The sequence below is a fragment of the Callithrix jacchus genome, chromosome 15, assembly GCF_049354715.1.
Source record: "Callithrix jacchus isolate 240 chromosome 15, calJac240_pri, whole genome shotgun sequence".
Classification (NCBI taxonomy): domain Eukaryota; kingdom Metazoa; phylum Chordata; class Mammalia; order Primates; family Cebidae; genus Callithrix; species Callithrix jacchus.
Genome location: NC_133516.1, coordinates 32,729,794 through 32,756,723, shown reverse-complemented (window position 1 = coordinate 32,756,723; position 26,930 = coordinate 32,729,794). Strand labels below are relative to the sequence as shown.

The window sequence follows — 26,930 nt, the reverse complement described above, 5'->3', positions numbered from 1 at the left end:
TGAGTGAGGCTTTGGATTCAGACTATAGCCTTCTGGCATCCAGGCCTCTGGCAAAGGCCCTTTTGCTATTTCTAAGAAAAATGCAACAGGAATCCTCTCTGCTTCTCCAAAGTTCCCAGGGTTCCTTGAGGCTCAGGATAGCACCAGGCCGAGCCAGGCAAACATGCTTGCTGCCCAGCCCTGAAGATGCCTGAGTGAGCAGCCCAGGTCTGGTCACCCCTAGCACACACTGCAGAAGCCAGAGCAACATTCACAGAAGGAGTTACTACAGCCAACTGTGAACCCCAACCAGGCCTTGGAGCCAGTCTCTGGGGAGCTACTACCAAGGCATCACTCCTGCCAAATGCATCCGTTATCACTGGAATTTTTCCACGATACATATTTAGTACCTCTGCCATGAGGAAAAAGAGCTTAAAAACCACAAAGAGAAAGTACCACTCTACATCCTTGTCCCAAAAGCAAGACTGAATCTAGCATCCTGTCCTCTTCCCCAGGTGCCACACCACATGCACCCTCCCGGTGCTCTGGCTCTTCCCTCCCCCACATCCTCCCCTCTCCTGCTCAAGATGCAGCCCCCTCCATGAAGCCTTCCCAGATACCCATGGTAGGAATTTTCTTCCTCCTGACCCTACTCCACCCACCCCACAAGGCTCAGGGTCCTTCCTGGAGTCCTTTCCAAATACCACCTCCCTTACCAAAAGTTAGAATTCTGGATGAAGGGGTGAGACAGTGTGGGATTCCTTGGGGCTCGCCCCTGGACCTGCCCTCACCTGCCCACCAGCATCAGGACCACTCCTGGTGACTGAGACTTCCTCCACAGTGACCATACTCACACAGTTAATCCTACTGACAACACAATGAGGCCAGTATTGTTCTTACTCCCATTTTCCAGAAAAGGCAGTGGGAACACAGAATGACATTCACCAAGCAAGGTCTACCCACAGCCAGGATGCAAGCGAGATAGTCTGAGCCCTCACAATGCTGCTTCCACAGGGCCACTGCCATTCCCACCTTACACAGGGGAAACCAGGGCTCAGAGAGGCTAAGCCACTTCACTGAACTCACACAGCTAACACTGGTAGAACTGGGTTTTGCCTTCAGGACCAGCCAGCTCAAACACCACCACCACCTCTGCATTACACCAAATGTAAGCACCCTACTCTCCTATGTGAGGAGATGGAGGTCTCCCAAGAGTCAAGGACCAGGTACCCATGGCCCTAAGCCCACCTTCTGAGCTATTACCACCTCTGGAGGGGTCAGGGGGCCAGAGGTGCATACACACAGGTGCAGACAGCCAAGGCTCACTGCCTCCCAAGCTGCAGGGCGAAAGATGCCTTTATGGGCTGGGGTGAGATTTTTATCTTGGTGGTTTCTCTTTAAATTCTTTACGATTACGAAGCAGCGGGGGCTGCCAAGGAACATGATTTACTCCTTGAGCATGCACCAGCTCCTTGCTTAGTGCCAAGGGAAGCTGGAGCTAGGGAGGGAAGGGTGGGCATCATGCCAGGGAACCAGAGACAAGGCCTGTGCTGCGGAGGCCCAGCCAGTGGCGGTCCCATCTGAAGCTCCACTGGACCTGGAAGGCCACAACTAAAAGCCCCAGCCCCTGACCTGTCTGACCCAGGCAGGGCGTCAGGCAGGTTCTCAGGCAACCACGAGGACCCTGTCTCCATTCTCTCCAAAGGCCAATTCCTAGCCAGGAGGGGGATGGGCAGCTTCCAGAACCTCCCAACTCCAAAGCGGCCACTTCCGTGTCTTCTCTCAGGAGTAAGGCAGCTCCCATTTCCAGAAAACTGAAACCCCAGATCTGGGCTCAAGGGATCCGGGCTCAAGTTCATGCTTTGGGTCTTCCTTCCTCCCTCACCCCTCCCTGGAACACTCACCCCTCCCTGGCTTGTGAGCTCCGACCCCCACTGTAGCTGCCAGAGCCATCTGACCCCCACCCAGCTCCCTGGGGCCACACTGGCCTCAAAGCTCCTGGGCCTCCTCCCCCTCAACCCCACTGAAGCCCCATGCTTTGCTCTGGCTAACCAAGGAGCCCCTGGGGGGCAAGAGCAGGTCCTCTAGCTCTCCAGCCCCACCCCCACTCCTACACCAGGCCTGAGGGCTAAGGCTTGCTAGAGGCACCTCAACCCACACCAACTGCTGGGGGAAAGTTAACAGGCTGTGACCCCTCCTAACCTCTAACCTCATCATCTCCAAATCTGGCAACTTTGGTCCTCTGATGCCACATGCAAATGATGTGAACAGTGGCACTGTTCCGGGCCATTGGCCCTAGAGGCTCAGAGGTCAGGCCAAGTGGGTGGGCGGGCAGTGACCAGCACCCAACAATTTACCCTTCACCAGCAAAGCATCCCTCCCCTCTGAGCAAGCCAGTTATTCCTGGAGTCAGAGGACCCAAACTCCAGGCTGCTCTCAAACAGCCCTTTTCTCTCTTGGGCCGTGGTGTTCCCAGCTCTGACATGAGAGGCCTTCCTAGGGACCCTGCTCAGTGGAAGGGCTATAGTGATGGAGGGCTGAATTTACAGCCTGGAAATAAACAAACCCCAATTCTGCTGCTTCAGCAGACAGATGGCATGGGGAGCCTGCCCAGTGCAACCCCAGCCCTTTCTTTGGGAAACGAGGCTAGAAAGGCTAAGCCAGCACTGTAGGATGCTGGACCCTTGTTCCTAGATCATGCGAAGGGTCTGTGTCTCCAGCACCTCTACCATCCCTGCCCACCACTCTCAGTCCTGGGACAGCTCAGGCATCATGTGGAGCCAGGCTCCATCTCAGTCCTGCTCCTGAGTGAGCTGGAAAGTCACTGGGCCCCTACAAGTCTCCATCCTCACAGGAAACATAGGCAGATCCTCCTCAGGCCTTGGAGGGACCACTGCTTGGTTATCCTCACGGGCCCCTACTGCTATTTTGATTATGTTCATCTTTCCTGACCTCTCCTCGCAGGGTTACTTTCTGCTCCCTCTCCCTACTCCTGCCTCAGCTTCCCTAGCAGCATAACTGTCTCATGTCATCACAGGATCCTTCTACCCCACCAAACACCTCCTGGCCCCAATCCCTGGCCAAAGCCAGCCCAGGCAACAGCAGTGTGTCATGGGGTGGCTTCCTGGGAAAAAGTAAACACTCCCCAGGCTGAACAAAGGGCCTGGCAGGGCCCTCACACCTCCCTGCTGCCGCCACAGAGGGAGGTGGTGCCCCAGAGCCTGGGTCATCTCAGGCTGGGGGAAGGAAGAGTTTTTTATCTGAGGCTTGGCAGTGATTCTGGGGTAAAGGGGACTCCAGGTCCAAGCACGAATGGGTGAAGGAAGGAGGGTCTGTCAGGCGCTCCAGCCCCAGGCTCCATTCTCTCAAGAGTGAGTACTCAACAAACACCTCACCTGCTCCTGGAAATCTCCATTTGACCCTCACTTCTGCCTGATCTTAGCTGTGCTGCTGAAGCCCAGAAGATGGGCCACAGGAGCCCCCCTAATCTGAGGGAACCCTAGGCTACTTGGCCCTCATACTCCTCTGGCTCTAGACCTGGCTGGGGTGCCCAGGCGGATGGGCGGGCAGCAAACCCAAGCCTGGCCCAGTTCCTGCCTTTGTTCCTTTATCTACCCTGGGCAGTGTGGCCCCTTATGCCAGCACCTCCAGCTTGGAAGGGAGCCCTACCTAGGCGGGAACCGGCACCTCCCCACTGCAGCAGGACCCCAGGCAGGGCAGGGAGTGCCCAGCCTGAGCCCCTGAGGCCTGGGGTGTCAACTGCCATGTCCATGGAAGGCACAGATGAAAAAACTATGACATGGAGCCACAGGGATCACCAGTGCTCTGAGAGTGACCCTCTCTGTGCCACCCACGTGTACCCTGGAAGAAAGATGGTGGGAGCCCAGTTTCTTGAGGTGCTGGTCTCCATTCTCACTCCACACACACTTGGTGAGCCTGCTCCTCCCTGAGGGCCGCTTCATGTGTGCATCACCAGGCTGAGACCACCCAGTGCAGGGGGATGCACAGGGCCTGGTACCCAGTAGGTGCACACAGTAGGTGCTGGGCTCCCAGGTGGCCCTGACCAACTGGGTATCCATTGCTTTTTCCACCAGCTTGACTGTGAGCACCCCCCAACTTATTCACCACAGAGTCCCCAGCACTCAACACAGGGCCTGGCACATAGTAGGAAGTGACGTCTACGCACAAAACTTGGACACGAAGCCAGGCCAGACAGGGAAGGTCACTCAGGGCAGGGGAACCTGCTTGTGCAAAGGCACAGAGGCTCCGGGATGGGTGGCCCCAGGCGTGCTGCAGTCCCACCCTAGGCCGCCACGTCAGGCAGCACCCAGGCTGGCTGCCAGCGAGCTCAGCTTTTAGTCACTGCGGGTGTCAGCTTCAGAGTTAATTGAGAGGGAATCGACCCGACGCAATGTGGGCGCCAGCAAGGCCAGAACACCAGGGTTCTATTTTTGGCTTTGTCTCTGCCTCCTGCCTGACTTTGACCCTGTCCTTGCCTGAGCCTCAGTTTCTCTCTCTGGAAAACAGGAATAAAAGCCTCTGCCCCTGGAGGTAGAGGGAGGTTTAGGAGCACACAGAAGACCTCTCACTGTCTCGCCCCTTCTGCTTGCTTACATGCGTGATGACAAAAACAATACCCAGAGTGGACGAAAGGCCCCAGGGGTGGGAGACCAAGCCACCCCTCCCTTCCCCTGTCGAGGAAGGAGACATTCTACTCCTGCTGCCAGCACCCTGGGCCAGGGAGGGTGTCAGGGGAACTGGCCCCTTCAAGATTTATTAATCTGCTCCAAAGAATTCCACCAGGCAAGGGTGGAAGTATCAGCAGAATAAATAGCTCACCTTCTCGGACCTGGGGAAGGGGTATGCTTTCCAGCCTAAACCAATTAACTCTTCTCTGCCCATTTCTCAGGCCCTGCGGGGGACTCCTTCCAGGCACAGCTTCAGAAATTCCAGGAGTTGGGTGACTGGGAAGAGCCAATGATCAGCAGCTTACTCCCCTACTTCTCCCATCAAGGGGCAGGGGTGGGATTAGGCCAGGGGAGGGGCCCTGCTAGGGGACATGGTGAGGTGGAGGCTGGGCCTCAGCCAAGCCTAAGGAAGGAAAGGTCAGCCCAGCTTTTCACCCCAATATGGCTGCCCGGAAATCTGGCCAGCCAGGGCTGAGTCAGCCCCACCCAGGGCAGGCAGCTGGATGAAGTTACCTCTGGCCAGAGGAGGGTCAAGGCTGAGAACTCCCAGTGACCCCAGGTCCCAGCATGGCCAGTGCCCCTCACCCTAGGCCCAGGGCAGACTCTTCAGACCACATATACCCTTGAGGAAGTGGCTCTCAAGTGAGCCATTTGTACACCCATGTGTGTACTGTGTGCGTGCACCTGCCCAGTGGGTTAAGAGTAAAGGTGATGGAGCGGGGGACCAGCCTTTCACTCTGCAGACTGCAGCCCATCCCTGAAACCTCTCCACAACTTCCCATCAAAGTGCTCACTGGAGCTCAGCAGCTCAGGCCCTCACAGCAGCACGTGCTCTGCCTGAACCTGCCAGTGGCCTCCCTGTCAGTCACAGCCAACAGTGCCCTCCCAGATTATAGGAATCCTTCCCAGTTGGAGACCCACTGGAAGGCTCCTTGAGCACCCATACCCCAGGAGAGCAGGTCCTGCTCTTTCAGCTTCCAGAGACTCCAGTGTCTGCCCATTGCCTGACCTTCCATCCCAGGGGCTGCTTCAGGGCAGGATCAGACACACAGCAGTGGCAAGAAGGGGCCGCAGCAGATGCAAGTTTGGAACGAGTGACACTGCCACCTCTCCAATTATCATACAGACAGACATGCCTTATAGACCCCAGGCCACCCAGCCCAGGAACCCACAGTCTGACTCTGGAAAATGCCCAGACTCTGGACCCTTTTGCTAAGTTCTAAGTGGCTCAGTTCTCCAGCCCTTCCCAGCAAGTCACCACCTCCCCAGTCCCCCTTCACCCCCACACAGCCAGAGCAACCTATGTGGCTGTACACTTTGTCCTGGTTTTGTCCTGATCTGCCTTCTCTCTCTTGCGCAGTAAAGCCAAGTGCTATTGTAAAGAGAATGATTTCTGGGGAAGAACAAGACAGTTTCTTACCTTTGAATGAAAGCCTGACCCGGGGCATGGCCGGGAGGTGATCCTGGGTGGGGAAGGCTGGCCAGGCCCCAGTGAGTAGGGCCCAGAGGAGAAGACTGGCGACAAGCATTGTGGGAGGGGCCTAGGGCCCAGGAAGCAGGCTCCACTCTCTAGACACCTGGAAAGGGGAACCAAGATTGGAATGTGTGAGGCAGATGGGGGAGTCCTGCCCTATCAACATTTCCCCTATTCAGTTTCTACCCAAGGTGAACAAAGAGGTTGATGGGTACCTCCATGCTTACACCCTCAGCCTGGGCCATGAATGCCCCTGTGTGCAAACTTCATATACATTCTTTGCCTTCCTGTGTCTGGGGAGACACTACCAATGGGCCCCAGCCTGAGGTCACCAGAACTGATAGGGGCTATTGGAGACTCAAACCCCACCCCTCATAGCATGCTAAATTCCATTCACAGGGCTCAGCCCAACCAGATGATCTTAGATCCCTTTCCAGCTGTCTGGAGAGGGTTCTCCCCTGCATCCATGCGCAACAAGGTGGGTTACTCCTTCTCCTTCCCACCTGGAAGAATGGGGCAACAGATGGGTTGCACCCCTGCCTGCTCTAGCCACAGGTCTCCCAGTGTAGAGAAACCTGGACCTGATTACTGCAGTAGAGGGAAAGCAGAGTGTAGGAATGAATGAGACACATGAAGACAGCCCAAGATGGAAGGGAGAAAGCACCAGTCAGAAAAGGAAAGGCAGAGAATAGCAGGGTCCACTTTTACTAAAATCAAAGCAGGAGAGACCCAGGTCAGACAGGCAGAAGGACTTCCTGCCAGGGGAAACTTCTAGCTCTGCCTCTAGAGGGCAAAGAAGGGAAGCTAGGATGATCAGCGGGCCTGGGGCTGGATCTGGGCCAGTGGCATTGTCCCCTTCAGAACCCCCCACATCCTCAGCAGGTCCAAGTTTCAATACTGTGTTTTTCAAATATTGTCTCCCCAGGCAGGCTGGCTGTTGGGTAAACGCAGCCCAGCACCAGTTGTCAGAACATATTGCTCCCTCCCGGCACAAACTAGCGCCAACTCCTACCACCCCCCCAGCCAGATGCACTGCGGGTGGGGCATTGAGACTGCAAATGTGAGCCTCCTCCCCCAGATCTGCCCTGTCTACTCCCTTCTTCCATGGCAGGCAGGAGCCCAGGCCCATCTCTAGGATGCTGGGATGGGGGTTGGCAGTACTATGGCCTGGGACTCCCCTGCCACGGCTGCTCAATGCTGAGGCGAGACCCAGGTTCTCACGCCCCACTCACCAGACCCTGATGACATCCCTAGACCCACATCCCCTAGCCCTTGCCTCTCCTGCCAAGGATAACCACTCATACGTCCTCAGACAAGAAGTATAGCTTCAGCCTCCTGGTCCACTCCTTATGCGGTGCCCTCTATGTGAATGTTCTCTCCTGAGGACCTGGCACACCACTCATGGTCCTTCCAGATCCCCCATCACAAATGCTCCCTCCTGGAGAGGCTGGCTAGGGGAGGTGGAAATCAGAACCAGCCCCTCCCCAGGTCTGAGCCACACAAAGCTAGTGCTGACTGAATGGCAGGCTCCGAGAAGGGGGGCAGGTGGGAGAAAGCGCTGTACAGCCACTATCACCCTCAAGGTGTACCTGGGAGGCCCCTGCTAACAGTTGTGGATATGCACACGTTCACACTTGCAGGCCCACACACGTCCTTACAAGCATGAGTTTGCTCAAGAACTTGACCTGCTAGTGGGGTGGGGCTCAGGGGAGCTGGGAGATACTGCCCTGGTGCAAGATGCAGGCTGAGTCCCTGGGAGAGCTTCGATACTATGGATCAGGGGGCTAGTGTCAACCTGCCTCCCGCCTCCCCCCTCACCATGACCTCATTTTTTCCTTCATCCATGTTCATGGTGACAAAGTCAGTGTCACCAAGGACAGGGTTTCAGGTGTGTCCATGTAGGTGGCGAGTCTTTTTACTGAGCCTCTACAGGGACCTCCCACCCAAATGCTTTGGCCTTTTAAAGAGGTAAATGGGGGGTGCTCAAGTCCACTGGGGCCTCAGTCTCAAGTTCAGGCTCCCTCTTTGGCAGCCTGGCAGGTGGGGGATAGAAGGAGAGGGAAGGAAGAAAAGGAGAAGAAGGACAGAGGGAAAGGGAGGGCATTCCCACAGTGCCTTCCCCTCTGCCAGCCTGAGATGACTGTCATCCAGCCCAGCCCCAGAAAAGCCCCCAAGTCACACCAAGCCCAGGTGGGTAGACAGAGGAGGAACAGCCACCGCCACCTGGGAGCCCACCAGGAGGAAAGCAGGGAAGGAGGGAAGGAAGGCTGGTGGGAGGGAGCAAGGGAGGGAGGCAGGCGGGAGGGAGGAGGAGAGAGGGAGGAGAGAGGGAGGGACGGAGGAGAGACGCTCGGAACAAAGAAACGAGGAGCTGGGGCTGGCAAGGGGTGCAGGGAAGGGGCGGTCAGAGGAAGGAGTCCAGAGGCACCTGGGGTGGGACAGGGGACCAGGTGGTCAAACTGTCCAGCCGGATCCAGACCTCCCAGGCTTGGAGTTGGGGGTGGGAGTGGACAGCCTGCCTCCAGGAAGGGAGGTTGGCTCCTCTGAGCTGAGGACTGCCTGGATGGAAAGGAGGCAGGAACAGGGCTGTAGGGGAACATGGGGAGATTATCAACAGCACCCCACCCGCTCCCCAGCCCCTCAGATTCCCTCCCCCCTTCAATAAGAGCTCCGATTCCTTCTTGGCTCCTCAGCTTCCCCATCCCCCAACACCTCAAGGACCAGGAAGCAGAGCCACCCCAGCATAGCTGGGACTGAAACCCCCCTTTTGTGGCCCAGGTTTCCCAGTCAAGGTCACCTGAGCCTGGCTCCATCCTCCCCCCAAGGTATGCTGAGCAGCAAGGGGCTGAGGCTGGCCTTCTCTCTGGTTCCTGCTTTCTCTCCAGCCCCCACACCTCCCCACTTCCGGGCCTGGCTCCTTTGGAGCTGAGCGGGGAGCGGCAGGGGTAGGCGGGGAGCGGCAGGGGTAGGCGAGCGGCAGGCGTAGGCGTGCCTGTGCCCCCGTCTGCCTAGACACTATACCCAACAGGTCCTGGCACACACCCTGGGTAGCCTGGAAAGAGCCCTCAGCTCCATCCAACCTCTGCGTGCAGTTTTCCTTTCTCTGCAACTAGGAAAATAACTACTGTGAGATGATCTGGGTGAACTGAGGAGAACAGAGGTCCCCAACCTGGCCCAGCTTCATGGTGGACATACTGGTGTCTTTGATTGGTGCCCCCCCCACTCCCCCTCCCCTGTTACCTCCCCCAAGCAGTAATGTGCTGGTGACAAAACACAGCTATCTCAAGAATTAGGAGTTATTTATCCAGCGAGGGTCCGCAGCCCCAGCTCCAGCCAACTCCTGCCAGCACTGCCTCATTCCTAGGCCACTTTAATACCCTCCTGTCCCATCTGCTGGGGCAAGCCCACTTCACTGGGACCCCTGGTTCAAACTAGGGCTTGACTGCAGGCTCTCCAAGCTCACCTACACCCTCCACGCAGCCGTGCCCCCAATCCAAGCAGGACTCTGTAGAGCAAACCCAAGGTGGCAGCTGGGGGTCACGCGGCTGGCACAATGCTAGGAGAAATGCCTCGGGACTGGTGGTCCTCCCACCCTGTTGATCTGGGAGACCCCCCATGTGGGGACTGCCAGTATGGCGCTTCCCTGCGGGCTGACCGGTCCTCAATTAGGGACACTGAGGCAGGGCAGGCGCACCTATACGGGGAAGAGCGCTGCCTCAGGCCTTAATGGGAGGGAGAGCTGAGGCGGGAGAAGGGGGATCGGAACTCCCGCTCCAGAAGCGTGACGGTGGGGGTATGGGAGCACCCACCCAGAACCTTGCAGGAAAAAGTTGCTTTGCACACTGGTGACCCCGCAGGCCACATCATCCACACATCCACACGCCGCCCGGGAGGTAAGGGGTCCGGGCCGCCAGGGCAGGTAAGAATCCCACCCGTCTTGTCGCCCCAACGTCCGCGGGCAGCCCCCCCCGGCTCGATGAGCCCCGCTCACCGGACACTTCTGCGGAGTTGCAGTGCGGCGGGTCCCAGAGGGATCGCGGGGTGGCCCGGCCGCTTGCCCGCTCCCTCCCGGTTCCCGCTGCACTCACCTCTTCCACGGCGGCGGGGCCTCGGCGCCCGGGCGGCGGCGGCGGCACAGAGCGGCTCCCGTAGAGCCGTTCCGCGCTAGCGGCCCCCCGGGGCCATGGCCCTGCCCGCGACCTCTCGCCGCTGCGCCTCAGCTGGGATTGGCGCCGCGGCTGCGGCTTAACCGGTTCCGCGGGCTTCGGGCGCGTCAGCAGCCGAGGGCCCGGGCCCCAGCCCGGGCCATGGGAAGGCTCAGGGGCGCTCGAGGCCGCCTCCCCCGTGGCGGGCTGCGGGCGCCCCCTGGCCGGCGCGCCGAGGGCGCATTCCCCAGCGCGGGGCGCGGGCGGTGGCGCGCGCTCGGCTTGGAAGCGCTGAGCTCTCCTAGCTGCTGGACCGGGGCCGGGCGGCCGCGCTGGGCTGCAAGGTTCCTCGCGGCTTGCCCTGGTCCTGCGCTGCGCTCGGGGCTCTCCGGACCGCCGCGCTTCGTCCGCTCGCTCTGGTCTCGCGGCCGCCGGCGGGACGGGGTGCTCAGAGCCGCGCGGGGAGCGCCGGCAATTGGCCGCCCGTGGGCTACATTTGCATAGCGCAGCCCCGCCCCGCCGGGCCCGCCGAGCCCCACCCCCGGGGCGGGACCCGCCCAGCCACCACCCCGCCCCCGCTCCACCTGTCCAAGGGCCGGGCTCAGGGTTCCCAGGCGGTGGGCACCCCGCGCCACGGGAGGCTAGTCTGCGCCCCGCGCCTCCGCCCCCGCTTCGCGGACGGCGCCCCCGCCCCGCCCTGGCTTTGTCTCTGTGGATACACCGCACACATCGCGCCTGGTGTTTACCCGGGCACTCAACTCCCTGGCGAGTAGGGCAGGCGCGCCGGGGAGCAATGAGTCTGCGCTCACCTGCGCAGCCCCTTCCGCGTCCCTCATCCCCACTCGCTGCCGGCCACGCCCCAGGTCCCGTGCGTGGGCCCCGCGGCGCAAGACCCCTGCCTGCCCGGGCTGCTCAGCAGGTGGCGGTGCAGCCCCTGGGACGGCTGGCACCGCCAGACCTTCCTGCGGGCCGCAGCCTCTAGCCTAGGCTAGGTCTGGGCAGCCCAGCCACACAGCTCTCTCCAACCATTCACCGACTCCGGGTGATAACCTCAATCGCCAGCCCTGTTTCGAGCCGGCAGCTCCCACAGACTCTCCCATTATAGTTCCATACCCTAGAGAAGCCAAATGAGCCAGCACCTTCTCTCCTCAAGGGGACACTCACCTTCAAATGGGCTGGTGATGAGCCAAGGGCTCAGCAACTGAGAAGGGCCTACCTTGACCCCAGGAAAGGACCCTCTGTCCAATCCAACTTCCTAAGGTCAGGGCCTCACCAGCCAGGACCACTTCTCAGCCCTGCCCCAGGCACTCTGCTGAGGCCCCTAGGGGCATTGGCCCTTTGTCCTCTCCTTCCTCCTCTGTCTTCTGTTCCCTCCCCTTTCTCCTCTTCTCCCTCTTCCTCTCTCCTCTTCTCCCTCTTTTCCATCTCCCTCCTTTTCCTCCTCCTTCTCCCAGATTTTTCCTTCTCTGCCCTCTCCTCCTCTCCCTCCTCTTCCCCCATCCCATGCTTTTCCTTCTCTTCTCCCTCCTCCTCCTTCTTCCTGCTCTTTACCCTCTTCCTCATTTCTTTTTCTTCTCACTCCTCCTCTCTGCCCTCTTCCTCCTCTCCCTTCTCTTTGTGGCCAGCAAGACCTCCAGGAAAAGATCTCTCTCCCTCTGACCCATTGACTGGTTGACTGCAAGTGCAGGGTGGGGCGGGCACTAGGGATCCTGCTGAGGGTCTCCTGACTCAGGACTGTTGGAGTGTTGCCTCAAGCTCCAAGCAGAGGCTGGGCATTTGAGATTAGCAAACGCCAGCCTGGGGTTATGTGGCTCCATGGCTCACACCTGTAATCCCAGAACTTTGGGAGGCCGAGGAGGGGGGATCACAAGGTCAGGAGTTCGAGACCAGCCTGGCCAAAATGGTGAAACCCAGTCTCTACTAAAAATACAAAAATTAGCTGGGCATGGTGGTGGGCACCTGTAATCCCAGCTACTCAGGAGGCTGAGGCAGGAGACTCACTCGAACCCAGGAAAGGGAGGTTGCAGTGAGCTGAAAGCATACCATTGCACTCTGGCCTGGGTGACAAGAATGTAACTTCATCTCAAAAAAAAGGAAAAAGCAGGATGGTGGCCATAGAAGTCGAAATCCACTAAGGAGTGTGTAACAACTCACCTGCTGAAAAAAGAAAAAAAAAAGAGAACACTGTAAAAATCATCTCTCCTCATCCCCACTCATCTCTACCAGGGTCACCCTGTGTTTACCACCACGGCACCACCATCATCAGTGCCACTTAGGCCACCATCCCTACAGCTTCCAACACCATCCCTTCCATCCTCTCACAGCCTCCACGGTCCCCTCATAGCCTGGCCACTTCTGTCACTACCCCCAGCATCATCAGCATCATGCTGGTCACTACGAAAACGCTGTCAGGACTTGCCAGAGACTCTAGAGTACTGGGATGGGAAGGAAAAGAGGCTCAATGGACCTCTTCATGAAGCTCCATTTAGACACATAGAATAGACCCAGCACACAGAGGCCTTCAATAGCAGGGGACCAGGGAATGGGGGCCATGAAGAGGGCAAAGAGCTAGAACTGAGCCTGGCTATATGGGGTGGGATGCCAATTCCTTCCTAAGCAATTTGAGAGGGCTGAATAATCATACCAAAAAAATCGTTATTGCAGCAGTGAATCCACACTGAGCCCTTGCTCTGCATCAGTGCTGGGCTGAGCATTTTGTATCATTATAATATGTTGTTCTTACAGTTTGTGTGTGTATGTGCATATACATATCAGCAGACCTCATTTTATTGTAGTTTATTGCATTTTGCAGATATTGTGTTTCTTGCAGTCGAAGGTGTGTGGCAACCCATGTTGAGCGAGTCTACCAGCACCATTTTTCCAACAGCATGTGCTCGCTTCGTTAGCAGTTTTAGCAATAAAGTATTTTTTAATTAAAGTATGCACATTTTTAGACATAATGCTATTGCACACTTAATAGACTACAGTATAGTATAAACACGAGGCTTTTATATGCACTGGGAAACCAAAACAATTGTGAGTTGCTTTGTTGTGGTGGTCTGGAACCAAACCTGCCATATCTCCAAGGTATATTATATTATTCAGGGGAATATGTATAGCTTTTCACAATTTTGTCTTCAATTTCAGGAGTCCAGAGACCCCTTGGAACCAGCCCTGGATACCAGGTTGGGAGGCTCCACGTGCCAGCAAGTTTTGTGGTTATTCACTCCCAGGTACTTCACAATTGGGCCGAGAAGCAGGCCCTGTTATTCCCATTGTACAGTTGAGGAAGAGGGAGGAGAGTGGGGAAGTGGGGAGAGGCCTGGAGCCACCAGGCTGTGGTGCCTGGAGAAGGCATTTTCAGTGGCTGTGAGACAGCTCCAGGAGAGGACAGTCAGGCTGCAGGGCCCATGTGGAGCCAAGGGCCTGCAACCCTGATAGTGCTTAGGAGCTGGCAATGCCTGCTGGAATCCAACGTGGTGCTCACGGAACTCCATGCGTCTTTATCAAATGAATAAGAGAACAAATCCCTGCAGCACCAGATCGGAGAGGGAACACAGCTGAGAAGCCAAGAGTTAGGGAGTTAACTCCCTGCCCTACCTCCAGCTCCTCTGGACTGGCTGTCCCCACCCTGTGCTCTCCTTGCCACCCACAATCCTTCTCTCCTCCTCTCTGCTGTTCTAACTCCAGCTGAGAGCCACCCAGGATGCCCTGTGGGGTCATCTGAAGGGAGACAGCCAGGCTGGCTTCCCACCAACCTGGCCTCCTCCTGTCAGGTAGGATGCTTAGATCTTAGGCCTGAGTCTCATTCAGCCTCCCCCATGGCCCACCCTGGTGCTAGTCTGGTCACACAGGTGAAGGGGTGTGTGCAGACACAGATGGTTAGGCCAGGTTTGGCTCCCGAACTGAATACCCCTCTGGAATCCCCTCCTGGGACAGCCTCCTCCTCCTTCCCAGATGGGCTCCTAGTGCCTGGGAAACAGGCCCTGAGTGCCTGGGAGACACTGCACTCTCATAACAACTACTGGGAGAGGATCTGGGTGAATTCAGGAGGACAGAGGTTCCCCAACCTGGCCCAGCTTCAGGGTGGACTTCGTAGTCTTGGGCTCATGGCGAGGCCTCCTGGAGCTTCTGAGGGGTGACTGAGCTAAGAGTGAGGGTTACAGCTGGGAAGTCATTGGCCCAGCCCCCACCTTGAAGATGGTGCTAGTCACAGACAGGAAAACATTGAAGGCTTCCTCCCGCAAATACTCCCTGCCCTTCACCCTGGCCTCGACTTTGTTTCTGGCAGTGGTTGTGCCTGTTTCTCTTCCTTCCCATTCTTCCAGGACACATGGGGACTGAACTGCAACCTGGCTCACCTCAGGTGGGAAGAGGGAAGCCTGGCAGGGCACTGGGGCCTGCCCTCCTGGTCTCCACACATGGAGGCTGGCCTTGGAGGGCCTGGGCCTCAGAGACCCTCCATTCCCCCTGGATGAAGGTGACAGCCACAGCGGCACTCCCTCCTCTGCTCCCCTGCCCCAGTCTTAGGGGGGAACCTGTTCCCCAGGCCTGGCAGGCTGAGCAGGCCCTGGCCCGCCCAGCTCTAGCATCGCTGGCTCAGGTTTCCTCGCTTTCTGGTTTTCTCATCTCCCTGCCCCAGGCGCCGCTGCCTGCTCTCTGGCCCAGCCCCCACCCACCCGGAACTGGATCCCAGGGAGGGGGAGTGTTGGAAAGGGGGCGCTTGGGGCAGCCGGTTGGGCAGCACCTGGAGGCGGCAGGCCACAGGGACTCACTGTGGCCCAGGGCCAGGATGAGTTTCCTTGTTCAGCCTTCTCCTGCCCGGCCTGCCCCAGGGGCTGGCTCTGAGCCAATCAAAAGCTGGAATGACCCACCTCCCTGGCTGCTCCCCAAAGCTGTCTTCAAGCCTTCTCTGCTGTTGTTCTCTTTACCATGAATGTTCTTCCTGGACTTCATTGCCAGTCTAAACCCTGTGTTTCCTCTAGGCCTGGGCCCTCGGCCACCTCTTCACCGATAGACACTGCCCCTTTCGGCACAGGCTCAGCCTCCCTTCATCATCCTCCTCCCACATTGGGCCCCTCAGGCATCCCGAGCCTCTTCCGGGAACTCTACACTCTATCTCTGGGCCTTTGCACATGCTGTTTCCCTGTATCTGGAATGGCTTTCCTGTTTCCTTCCAGATCCTTCAGACCTCCGGACAGGCATCATCGCCCAGGAAGCCAGTCCTCATAGCTGGGTCAGGAGCTTCCTTGGGCCCCTGCAGGTCTGTCACCCCTTTTCAGACACTGAAAGATCCTGCCCTGGGTTCCCAGACCTCTTTGTGTTCTCCCAGTGGGCCCCACATGAATCTATCAGCAACTGCTTCCATGTGAGTTCAGAGCGTGTAGTAGAGAAAGGGACAGGAGGCAGTGAGATCCTTGCCTGTTACCCCACACCCCTCATTCTGCATGTCTATGCATGTGTATCTGTATGTGTGTGTCTGTGTGCGTGTGTGTGTCTATGTGTGTGCCTGTGCACGTGTGTCTGTACATGTGTCTGTGTGTGTGTTGGACAGTAAGGGAGGTAGGGTTGAGTTTGCCTAAGCTCGGCTGACTTCGAAGTGACCTGTGACCATTGGCCACTCTGAGCACATCCTGTTTAGGCTTATTTTTTTTTTTGTCTTTTTGGTTTTTTTCCTTTTTGTGGAGAACGGGGTCTCGCTATATTGCCCAGGCAGGTCTCGAACTCCTGGGCTCAAGCTATCCTCCCGCCTCTGCCTCCCTAAGAGCTGGGATTACAGGCGTGAGCCACAGCGCCCGGCGAGCACATCCTGTTTAGACAGAGAGGCCAGACAGCCGTCCTCACTCCCTTGGGCCTGCCCAGCCCCTACTGGGGAGCCCAGTCCTGGGCCTAGAGCTCAGGCTGTATCTGGCTGTGGAGAGACCTCCCCTGTAAGAATCAGGATGGGAGCACTGGCGGGGGCTTTGTCTCTGGGTACCTAGGCCCAAGGTCAGTAATGATTGTGCAGCCCCAGCCATGAAAGTGAGGCGACCCTGCCTGTGTGGAACACACCTTGCATCAGGACCTCAAACAGGGGCCCACACTAGCAACTTCCCAGCCCGCTTCAGCTCAGCGGGGGTGGCTCTAGCCTTCAGGCTGGACTCTCTCTTTCTCTCTCATCCACACCCCAACCATCAGCAAATACGTTAAACTTCACCCTCAAAATACATAAAATATCAGGTGGCCACTTCTCACCTCCTGGGCCAGCAGAGGGGCCCTGTTGACATGGAAGCCAAGTCCTGCCCCTCTCTTCCTCATCGCTCTCCATGGCTGCTACTCTGTTGAGAGTCAAAGCCAAATCCTTAGCACGGTGGCTCATGCCTGTAATCCCAGCACTTTGGGAGGCCGAGACGGGCAGGTCACCTGAAGTCGGGAGTTCAAGAGCAGCCTGGCCAACATGGTAAAACCCCATCTCTACCAAAAAGTACAAAAATTAGCTGGGTGTGGTGGCGCATGCCTGTAATCAATCCCAGCTACTCAGGAGGCTGAAGCATGAGAATTGCTTGAACCTGGGAGGCAGAGGTTGCAGTGAGCCAAGATTGCACCACTGTACTCCAGCCTGGGCTACAGAGCAAGACTCTGTCTCAAAAACAAAACAAAACAAAAACTACAAAAAACTAGCTGAGCGTGATGTTATGTACCTGTGGCCCCTGCTACTCTGGAGGCTGAGGCTACTCCAGCCTGGGCCAGAGTGAGACTCCATCTCAAACAAAAACAAAAATTATTAAGCCAAATCCTTGGGGTGGTCGTCACCCTCCCTCCCCACCCCACCCCCTCTTCACTGCCTCTCTGACTTGTGTCCTCCTCACTCTTCCTCCCACTCCAGGCACACTGCAGCCTCAGGGTCTGCAGCAACTATTTCTTTGGCCTGGATGCCCGGCCCACAGACACCTCCATGGCCTCTCCCTCCCCTCCTTCAGGCCTTTGCTCAGATATTACCTCCTTAGCGATGCCCAACTTGACCTCCACCGTCCCCAGCAGTCTTCATCTTCACTTACTGTCCCTCTCTTTTTCTTCCCTTACCTTCCCTCTCTTTTCCCCTCCCAACATACTTATTTTCATGCTAAACTGCCAGCCAAGAATACAGCCATCATTGTCTGTTTTATCTATTGCTCTGTCTCCAGCACCCAGAATGGAGACTGACGAGTGGTAGGTGTTGAATAAATAACTCGATGAAGCTTGAATGAATACTCAATGGGGCTGTGAGCTGCCTTCCCCTTTCACCCTTGCCTGGAGCTAAGGATAAGGCATGGAGAAGCGCCCACTTGCTGTTTCCCCCGCGCCGCTGAAGAGGTGCACGGAGGTGAGAGCATCTTAAGTGAGCAGCAAGGACACATGGTAGACTCCGCTTTAACTTAAAAGTCATTGCAGCTTTAACTGTGAGCTCTCCAGGGGCGGGCCTAGTCCCTTAGGCAGAGTTGTTCCTCAGGGGCTAGGAGAGACCCACGCAGCTCCCTGACAAAGCTGACAGTAACAGGGTCTGATCCTGGGAGGTTTCCGCTGCCTCCCAGGCCTGCATCTGCTGCGCACACTCCCTCCATGTGTCTATGTGGCCACAGTCCTGGGGGGCGGGGGGGCCTGAGGAGGGTCCTGCAGCCAGGACTGCAAGCTGGGATCTGGACTTACTTAATTCCAAATGACTGGGGAATGTACCTTCCGTGACAGCAGTGGTGTGGCCTTCCCTAGTTCCTCACTCCCAGCAGGGGAGTGGGGCCCAGATGAAGGCAGCCCCACAGAACGGAGGAGGGGCTGGTGGGCAGACGCTGGGCACCCTGCCATCCTGGCCTTCCTCCCTAAGCCTGGTTCCAGGTCATGCCCAAGGAGGAGTTGCGACATGAGATCCCTGTCCCTTCACCCAAACCAGAGTTCTGAGCCCAGAGCATCCTATTTGGTCTCCAGTTTCCTCCAGCCAGGAACTGGAGAGGCTTCACCAGCAAGACCTCTGTGCACAGCAGTGCCGGGGCTGGCCAGTGAGGAATGCTTCCTCCAGAGAATCTCCTTTTTACAGCACGCAGCTTCAGTGCTTTGAAGGAGGGTCGGGAAAGCGGGGCCAGTGCCAAGTGGTTGGGAGCCAGGCCTGCCCTGGCCAGCCTGGTGCCTGCTCCTAAGCACTCCATCTAGAACGATGAACCCCTTTGCTCCCTGTGCTGTGGTTGGCAGGGCAGTGAGGCCAAGCCTGTGATCCTATCTTGAAGTTTTGGTGACTGCCTGTCCTAGGATTTGATTTTCTAATGTAACTGGGCAGAGTGGGGGCCTTGGCCATTCCTGACCTCTGACCCTTCACCCAGGGATTGGAGGCTCCACTGGCTATCTGTGAACTCCTGGGAAGAATTAGGCCTCAGGCTCGCCTTGGCCAGAACGTCATTGTGTACCCATTTAATAGAGGGAAATGCCGAGGTCTTGAGGAGTAAGGGCCTAGATGACCTTGTTGGGGATTCCAGGCTAAGACGCCCTGGAATGTTGGGGTGCAACCTCTGAAAGAAGAAAGAACAAGAACTGTCTTGAGGGTGATGGGGCATGCCATAGTCTGATTTCAGGTTTTAAAAGATCCCCTGGCTACTGGGTTGCCAGAGAGGAGGCTGTGGGTGTTCAGGAGAGAGCAGGGATCGCCTAGAGCGTGGGGGCTGCTGCCGGCCAGTTACCTTCAGACTTGGCCAGGTTCCCTTCTCCTTCCCTGGAAGCCCATCCACTGGGCCTGACCTGGAATTCTGAGGTGGGGAGAGAGGCCTCCTCCCTAGCTCCTATATACCCCGGACACATGGCCCACCAGGTTGGCCTCCCGCCCCTCTCTCTTGAGATAGTAGTTTAAGCTTTAATCGGAGGACAAGTTTCTGCAAAGCTTGTATTTGCTGCCAGAAGGAGCAGGGACCAGCCTAGACAGAGGGATGAGGGACAGAGGAGGGGTGAAGAAGGGATTGGGGAGGGCTGCATGGGGAGAGGCATAAATCCAGACCTCACACTCTGTCCTGCCTGGCTCCAGCACCCCCAGACTAACTCGAGGAAACCTAGTTCCTGCCACCCAGAGGAATGCATTCAATCGGCCACAACCTGCCGGCGTACCTACTGTGTACCACCCCCGCCCCCACCTTAGTCATGGTCACAGCTCACAAGGAAGTTTCCAGGCTCAAGCAGCAGCCCTGGCTGGCCCAGCCCTGGACAGGTTCGGATTGCCCAGGACAGCAGTAGAGAGCACAGAAGGGCAATGCTGCCACAGAGGGAGGTGACCGCCCTCCCCCACCACTGACAGGTGGACTCCTCACAGTCCTTGAGGGGAAACTGAGGCCTGTAGTATACCCGAACCCCTCTGCCTTGTCTTTTCTTATTTTTTTTTTTCCTGAGACTGCTGGGATTACAGGTGTGAGCCACCATGCCCAGCCATGCCTTGTCTTTTCTTAAAGCACCTCTAGGACCATCCTCCTGTCCCGGTTGCCCAGCCTCTTCCCACCCCACTCCCCTCTGTGGTCCTCAGTGCCCCTCTTCTCTCTGTTCGCCCTGCTCCTGCCCAGGGAAGAGGATACGCGTGGAAATCTGGGGGGCTGGGACCAGTAAGAAACTCAGCTCTTCTGTGCCAACCCCCTCAGCCTCAGTGCTTGGATTCTGAGGATGGAGCCGGGCCTGGGGGAAGGGTTGGTCTGCCACTCCCAGATTCCCCCGAGGGACAGGTCTCACAGATCACGGGGCTCAGCCCCAGCTTCGCTCCCTGGGAGTGGCCTGCCTTAGGCCTCACCCTTCCCTTGCCCCAGCTGCCCCACCAGCTGAGTGTGCCCAGCAGTCAGTACCCTCTATAACCAAGGACATGGGGACCCCAGACCAAGAGGGGTCATAACCTGCTGGGGGGGAACAAAAGATGGGCCCTTAGACAGCAACCCAAGGCCCTGGATTGACCATAGCCTCAAGAAACCACGTTTCCCAGCCTGGGGTCTGGTTGGGCCTAGGCTAGACTATGGGGGCCCAGTTCTCCAGAGAGGGGCCAGGCAGGGCTGGCTGGGGCCTGTTCTCTCAACAACACGGGTATTTCTTGCTGGAGTTATAGTTGTTCAGAGAGGGGATCCAGTGCTGGAGCCGTGGCCTACTCAGATATCTGGCTCAGTGTCTAGGCTGGGCCCTCATCACTCTGTGGCCCAGAGTGATGGGCCTTTCAGGTAGGGAAGGGGCCTCAGAGGAAAACATATGGGCTGGGCTGGGGTGGGGGCACAAGCTATGTGAGCCCTGCCACCAGCCAGAGCTGAGAGGAAATTCTGTCTTGAATACCTGAACATCCCCCTAGCTGTTCCTAGAGTTTTCTTACAATGGGGCTCATTGTGGGGGGAAACGCTGGGCATTCCAACTGTCTGGGCAAGTGCCAGTTCCTGATCCCTGTGTGACCTGCCGATCAAGGACAACCCCACCCTAAGAAAGATAGGTCCCAACCCTACCCATGCTGCCCCCACAGGGCCCCAGGATGAGGTCTCCACAGCTACCCATGCCAGGGACCCCTCACCCTGTACAGGCCAGACCTCAGACAAAGGTATCACTTGACAGGGAAAACAGGGGCCCTGAAAGGGTCATGTGGAAGGTCTGAGTCAGAACAAGCAAAGCACAGTTGGCCTGCTTTGTGGCCCAGGCAGAGGCAGCGGGGGGGTTTCTGGAGCAGCAGATTGCCTGGAAGCCCTCAGGCCACTCTATGGTTTCTGGAGGGCCCCTCATCACATCTTCCACCATGTTGACCCCAAGCCTTTGCCTAGGCTATCCTCCCACCAGGAATGCCTTTCCCTGTTTCCACAGGGGGCTCTCCTGGTCCTTCTGATCTGGTTCAAATGTGCTGTGTCTTGGTCAGATGTCATTCATTCATTCTGCAGACCTCATGTCTGCCCAGCCCTGTGATGGCACCGCCACAGAGGCTGACTTCTCCACTCCAATTTGGTCTGAAATTTCAACAAAATTGTCTAAAGTAGTGGTAGGCAAGGCCTGCAGGCCTAGAGTCGAGGGGCTTCCTGGGAGCCACTTCAGGAAGGCAGAAGCGGAGACTTTGATGGCCTAGAGTTGGGGGAATTTGAGTCCCTAAGAGCCTGGGCCCCAACCAGACTCCATGCCTTGGAGAGTCCTGTTAAGAGCTGGGAATTAGACTCCAGGCAGAAAAGAGCCTGGCATCTAGGGAAGCCTGAGCCCCTCTGAAGTGTGGAGCCTGGATGGTGGTGGAAGCCCCACAGCTCCAGCCTTGCTTTCCACAGAGCTCTTCAGACCCCACCAGGCCTCACTCGACCTACCCAAACATCAGAATCACAAGGCTGGGGCCAGGTGCAGTGGTTCACCCTTGTAATCTCAACACTTTGGGAGGCTAAGGCAGCCAGATTACTTGAGGTCAGGTGTTCAAGACCAGCCTGGCCAAAATCGTTACTAAAAATGCAAAAACTAACTGGGTATGGTGGCGGGCACCTGTAATCCCCCTACTCAGGAGGCTGAGGCAGGAGACTCACTTGAACTTGGGAGATAGAGGTTGTAGTGAGCCAAGATCACACCATTGTATTCCAGCCTGGTGACAGCCAGAGACTCCATCTCAAAAAAAGAAAAAAAGAAAAGGAAGGGCCAGGCGCGGTGGCTCAAGCCTGTAATCCCAGAAATTTGGGAGGCTGAGGTGGGTGGATCACGAGGTCAAGAGATCGAGACCATCCTGGTCAACATGGTGAAACCCCATCTCTACTAAAAATACAAAAAATTAGCTGGGCATGGTGGCGCGTGCCTGTAATCCCAGCTACTCAGGAGGCTGAGGCAGGAGAATTGCCTGAACCCAGGAGGCGGAGGTTGCGGTAAGCCGAGATCGTGCCATTGCACTCCAGCCTCCAGCCTGGGTAACAAGAGCGAAACTCCGTCTCAAAAAGAAAAGAAAAGGAAAGGAAAGGAAGAAGGAAGAAAGAGAAGAGAGAGAGACAGTCATGAGGCTGGGGCTGGGGTGCATGTGCACGCATGTGCATGGAGGACTCCTGCAGGCCCCATCACAGACCCCAGCTCCAGGCCTGGCTGCATGAGGCTCTCGCCTGCCCATGGGTATGTACTTGTCCCCAGTTTCCACTGCTGTAAAATGAGAGCAAGTTTCTCCTCACAGGGTGCCGAGAGGATCAAACAAGCCACTGAGCACAGATTGCCACAGATTGCCAGGAGCAGCATCTAGTGCGTTGGGCACAGGCTCCCGGAGTCATCTTTGTTATGACTCATCAGTCCTCCCCCGCAGATGACAGGCAGCTGCAGACGCCATCACTGGGGCACAGACTGCTCTGCTGCGGCCCCAGCAGAGTTGGGGGCATTTGTCTTCTCATCCAACAGAAGGGTCCCCTCAGGTTGGGGCAGTCCTCAGCTGCCCTGCCTTGACCCTGTCTTCTGCCACTGCCTCTGATCTTCCGGCATCCAGGCCCCCACAGTGGCCTGCCCAGCACACATGTTACACCCACTGGACCCTCCACAGGCAAAGGCAACCTCACTGTCCTCCAGGAGGCTGCTGTGGGGAGAGGAGGGACCGGTATGTGGGTTGTCATGGGAATGGCAGGCCACCTGGGTCTCCTGGGCTTCCACCTCTCCCCCTCCTTAAATAGGCCTGTCCCCAGTCTCGATGGCTCACGCCTGTAATCTCAACACTTTGAGAGGCCGAAGCAGGTGGATCACGAGGTCAGGAGATCCAGATCATCCTGGCTAACATGGTGAAACCCTGTCTCTACCAAAAAATACAAAAAATTAGATGGGCGTGGTGGCACATGCCTGTAGTCCCAGCTACTTGGGAGGCCGAGGGAGGAGAATCACTTGAACTTGGAAGGCAGAGGTTGCAGTGAGCTGAGATCACGTCATTGCACTCCAGCCTGGGCAAGAAGAGAGAAATGCCATCTCAAAAAAAAAAAAAAATAGGCCAGCCCCACTCTGTCTCTCCCACTCTGGCTCTGACACCAACAGTTCAGTAGCTCTGACCCCAGCCCAAGCTTCCTGCAAACAATTATGCACCAGGAGCCGTGGGGCAAGAAGATGAAGCCCTGAGTCAGCAGGAGGTGTCAGGAGACAGGGTGCAGAGGGTGCCCTGGGGCTGAGAGGGTGACTGAAGGAAAGCTGCCTGCAGGAGGTGACGCTGCTGCTGGGTCTTAAAGGATGCATCACAGATTCCTGTCCAGAAGGAGGAGTGAACAGCCAGCAGGAGGGCCTGGAGGCGTGCCCTGCCATGGTGTGTCCTGGGGGCCAGAGCGTGGTGCTATCTGGAACAGGACTCGGGCTGTTTCACAACTACTAGCGATGGGCGACAGGGTGAGAGCAGAGGCAGTGCTGCACGTGAGCTTCACGTGGCCTGGCTCTTCCAAGGATGGGGGCGGGGGTGCTGGATGGAGCAGCAGAGAGCCAGAGTGAGGGCAGCCGTGGGCCCTGGAACAGTCCTTGGGCAGGGCCTGGCCGGAGGTGCCTAGGCCAGGCGGGCAGGTGCAGCTGGCCCTGGGAAGCAGAAGTGCTCAGAACCAGGGGCTAGGGCTGGGCGGTGCTGGAGACTGCCAGCCTGGGGAGCCTTTGCTGCCTCTGTGAGGACTCTGTTTGTCAACCGAGACCCATCCTCCCCAGAGGGACAGGACACCCGATCTGTAGGACATATTGCTTTCAGGAGGGGTGGTAAACAGGTGTGCCTTGAGGTCATAGGCCAGGTCCCTCTCATACTTTCAGCCCTCTCCAGCTTCCCAGCTTCCTCCTCTGCACTCCTGGCTGCTGTCCATGGAGGGTCCTTGCACTGAGGCAGGGCCTGTTGGCTTCCAAGGGGGCAGAGTTACTCCTCAGAGACTCTGCCCTTGTGCCCTTATTCATAAATGGTGACACTGAGGCCCAGACACTGAGGGAGAAGTCTGTGCCCAGAGTACCAAGGAGCTGAGGGCTTCAGCCTCCCGGGTCTCCACCAGCCTTTCTCCCGACCCCCCTGCACAAGCACTCCTGGAAAAAAGAGCGGGCTGAGTGGTCCTGAGACATCCCTAACCCTCCCCAAACCCTGCCTGGGGGTCCCTACCCAGAGGGGCTGCGGCTCCCCCAGGGCTTCTCTGGGAAGCGGATCTGCCAAGCCAGTTTTGGGGAACAGGGGTAGGGGTGCAGTCAGGGTCTCAGGCAGGCTGCTGGGCAGGGGCTTCAGTCTCCCCCAGGAGCTGTCTGTGTTCCAGGTGTCAGACAAGGCTCTGGGCTGCCCCGCCCCCACCAGGTGTGGGGCTTCCGGCAACTCAGAGGCCCCTTTGTCCTCTATCTTCTCTGCCTCCTTGGTGGCAGTGCACAGATAAGCATCCCATTTGGGGCTGAAATTCCAGTCTGGCTGCCCGTTCTACCACCTGGGGGTCTGGGGCCTGCCAGCTACACACTCTCTCCCGCCGTGGGACCCACCCAAAGTGTCCAGTCCACCCAGCGTCCCCAGCTGCACATTCTTTCCAGGACCCCTCCCCAACCTTTGCACTGGGACCTGCACCCCCCACCCCCTTGGCCACAGAGGCGCAGTGCCACCAACATGGCCATCTCATTACCCCAGCCCTCTACTTGCTGACAGTGAACCACTTTGAGGCTCTTCCCCTCCCCCGATTCCCACTGCACAGAGTAGGGGCTGGGGAGGTTCACTCAGGGGCCCCTGACCTACCAGTGAGGGCCTGATGCGGAAGAGCTGACCCCTGTGTAATCCCAAGGACCCCAGGGCAACCCCCAGACACAGGCATCCCTGAGACTTCCTCAGCCACCCCTCTCAGGGACTCTCTGTCTCTCCTAGCCCCGTCTCAGCCTCTCTTCTTCCCCGGCTCCCCCCTCCCCCCTCATTAAGCCTCCTAAACCCTCCAGCTCCCTGAAGCAGGAAATTGCATTCTGCCAAGATTAAATGGACTTGAACGCCCTGCCTCTGCCCGCAAGGGAGGGGAGCTGAAAGGAGCCAAGTTTGCTGGGGGTGGGGGCCCAGGGACACTGAACCCCAGGTTGGAGAGGGGGACTCAGAAGGGTGGGGTACTTCAGGATGGGGTGGGGGATCCCTGAAGGGCAGAGGGGAGAAGACAGGGTCTGCAGGGAGACAGGGGGCTGGGGATGCTGGCCCCTCCCTGCTGCAGCGGGGGGATGAGAAGCCAGGAGGGGAAGCCACTCTGTGGGGGTGGGGGCAGATTCTGATTAGGTGGGGGAAAGGGGGAAAGGGTGGAGGGAAATGGTGACTGGGAGGTGAGAGAGGATGCCTGTCAGGTTGAGACCCAGCCCACAGGAAATGGGAAATGAACTTTGAGGGGTGGCTCTCACTCTCCAAGGGGTGTATTTGGAGTACTCAGTGGGAGGGGCTGGCACACTCTCACTTCCCACTGGCACAAGGTCCACCAGGAAGGGTACAGTCAGAGACCCCTGTGTGCCCGTAGGCCGTGGAGGAGCTCAACACAGCTCTACCAGCAGCAGGACCCCGCAACCCACCTCCTGCGCTGTCTGAAAGTCTCCATCAGGACACAGACAGCACTGACCTCAGGCAGAGGAGAGAGGCATTGAAGTCAACACCTACCAGCACAGGCCCAGACCCCACTGGCCACAGCAGCCCCATGCCCCACAGATGGGGACGCCATCTCTACTTCTCAGCCGAGAGAGCTCTGAGACCTAGCCAGGCTGCCCTAGCTCCTCTCCCAAATATAGGGCCCCTACAAGGCCAACTCCAGATTCGAAAGGACATGCCAGGCTCTTCATTCTCCAGGTGGGTGAGGGCAGGGACAGCTGAGCTGAGTGTGGGTCTTGAATGGGCCCCTGAGTCTAGATCAGGCCTTCAGAGCCTGGTAAAGCCAGGGGGACTGGAGCCAGGGCTAGAGAAGCAGGAGGCACAGCTGGTCCCAGATGGTCAGGCGTATCCCTGGGAGCACCCATCCTGGGGCATCACGGACAGGGGTAACGATGTTCATGGTGCACCCCTGGTATGCCAGCCTGTCCTTGCCATAGGGGCAGGGGTGGGCACTGGGACACGGGGAAACACAGCTTGGTTCAGTCAGTGTGGTGGTGGGGAAAGCAGGGCCGTAGGAAGCAAACGTGATTTGCGAGCCAGGAGTGGAGACAGGTTGTCTGGGGAGGGCCCCGGAGAACGTCAGCCTGGCTGAATGGGGGCAGGCAGTGGTCAGCCATGAGGCTGGGGGCTCAGAGGTCCGTGTGGTCATCAGGCAAGATTGTGGCAATGGATGGCTGCAAGAGTTCGTGTGAGCTCCAGATCAGGGCTGAGGGGCTTCCTTCCTCACCTTCCCCAGTCCCATCCCACTTCCCCAGTCCCATCCCACTTCCCCAGTCCCGTCCTACTTCCCCAGTCCCGTCCCACCTTCCCCAGTCCCGTCCCACCTTCCCCAGGGCCTCAGCCCCACCGTCAGCCTGAGCTGGGCAGATAATTTCGAAAGAAGCTGGGTCCATTTTGGTAGCTGTTGAAAAGCAGGCTTCCACTGCCCAAATGTGGGGAACTGACACTGTGTCTGGGAGGAGTGGGCAGTGGGGCAGGTGTATGCTAGGGTAGGGCATGTGGGGCCACCCTGGCAGGCCCCCAGGGAATTGGGTGCCTGCTATCGCAACACCGGTACTGTGCCTGCTGGGAAGTGACACAGCTGAGTTCAGGCTGGGCTGAGGTGACAAGTACCCCCTGAGTCTGCT

General features: G+C 57.7%; 1 protein-coding gene and 1 long non-coding RNA gene across 10 annotated transcripts in view; both read right to left on the bottom strand.

The window, feature by feature from the left end:
- SEMA3F (semaphorin 3F) overlaps window positions 1-10,736 on the bottom strand; it is a 33,937-nt gene extending 23,201 nt beyond the window's left edge. For 4 of the 9 annotated variants that reach the window (XR_013527307.1, XM_035275570.3, XM_078350951.1 and 1 more), the window contains exons 1-2: window positions 10,230-10,736; window positions 6,088-6,244 (exon numbers count right to left, since the gene is read on the bottom strand). Coding sequence is in view for 8 of the 9 variants with exons in the window: in XM_035275570.3 (XP_035131461.1) it covers window positions 6,088-6,196 (109 nt within the window). In the remaining variant the exon portion in view is untranslated. Of the gene's footprint in view, window positions 1-6,087; window positions 6,245-8,569; window positions 8,728-8,938; window positions 9,034-10,132 lie in introns of those variants that run through there. The other 5 variants (XM_035275571.3, XM_078350952.1, XM_054245673.2 and 2 more) reach the window with 4 other exon arrangements.
- Window positions 10,737-18,951: 8,215 nt separating this feature from the next.
- LOC128929728 (uncharacterized) lies at window positions 18,952-25,044 on the bottom strand. The gene is made up of 3 exons (XR_008476730.2): window positions 24,931-25,044; window positions 23,982-24,070; window positions 18,952-23,152 (listed from the first exon to the last, which is right to left on the bottom strand). It is a non-coding gene; the product is annotated as an uncharacterized LOC128929728 (long non-coding RNA).
- Between the last annotated feature and the right edge of the window lie 1,886 nt (window positions 25,045-26,930).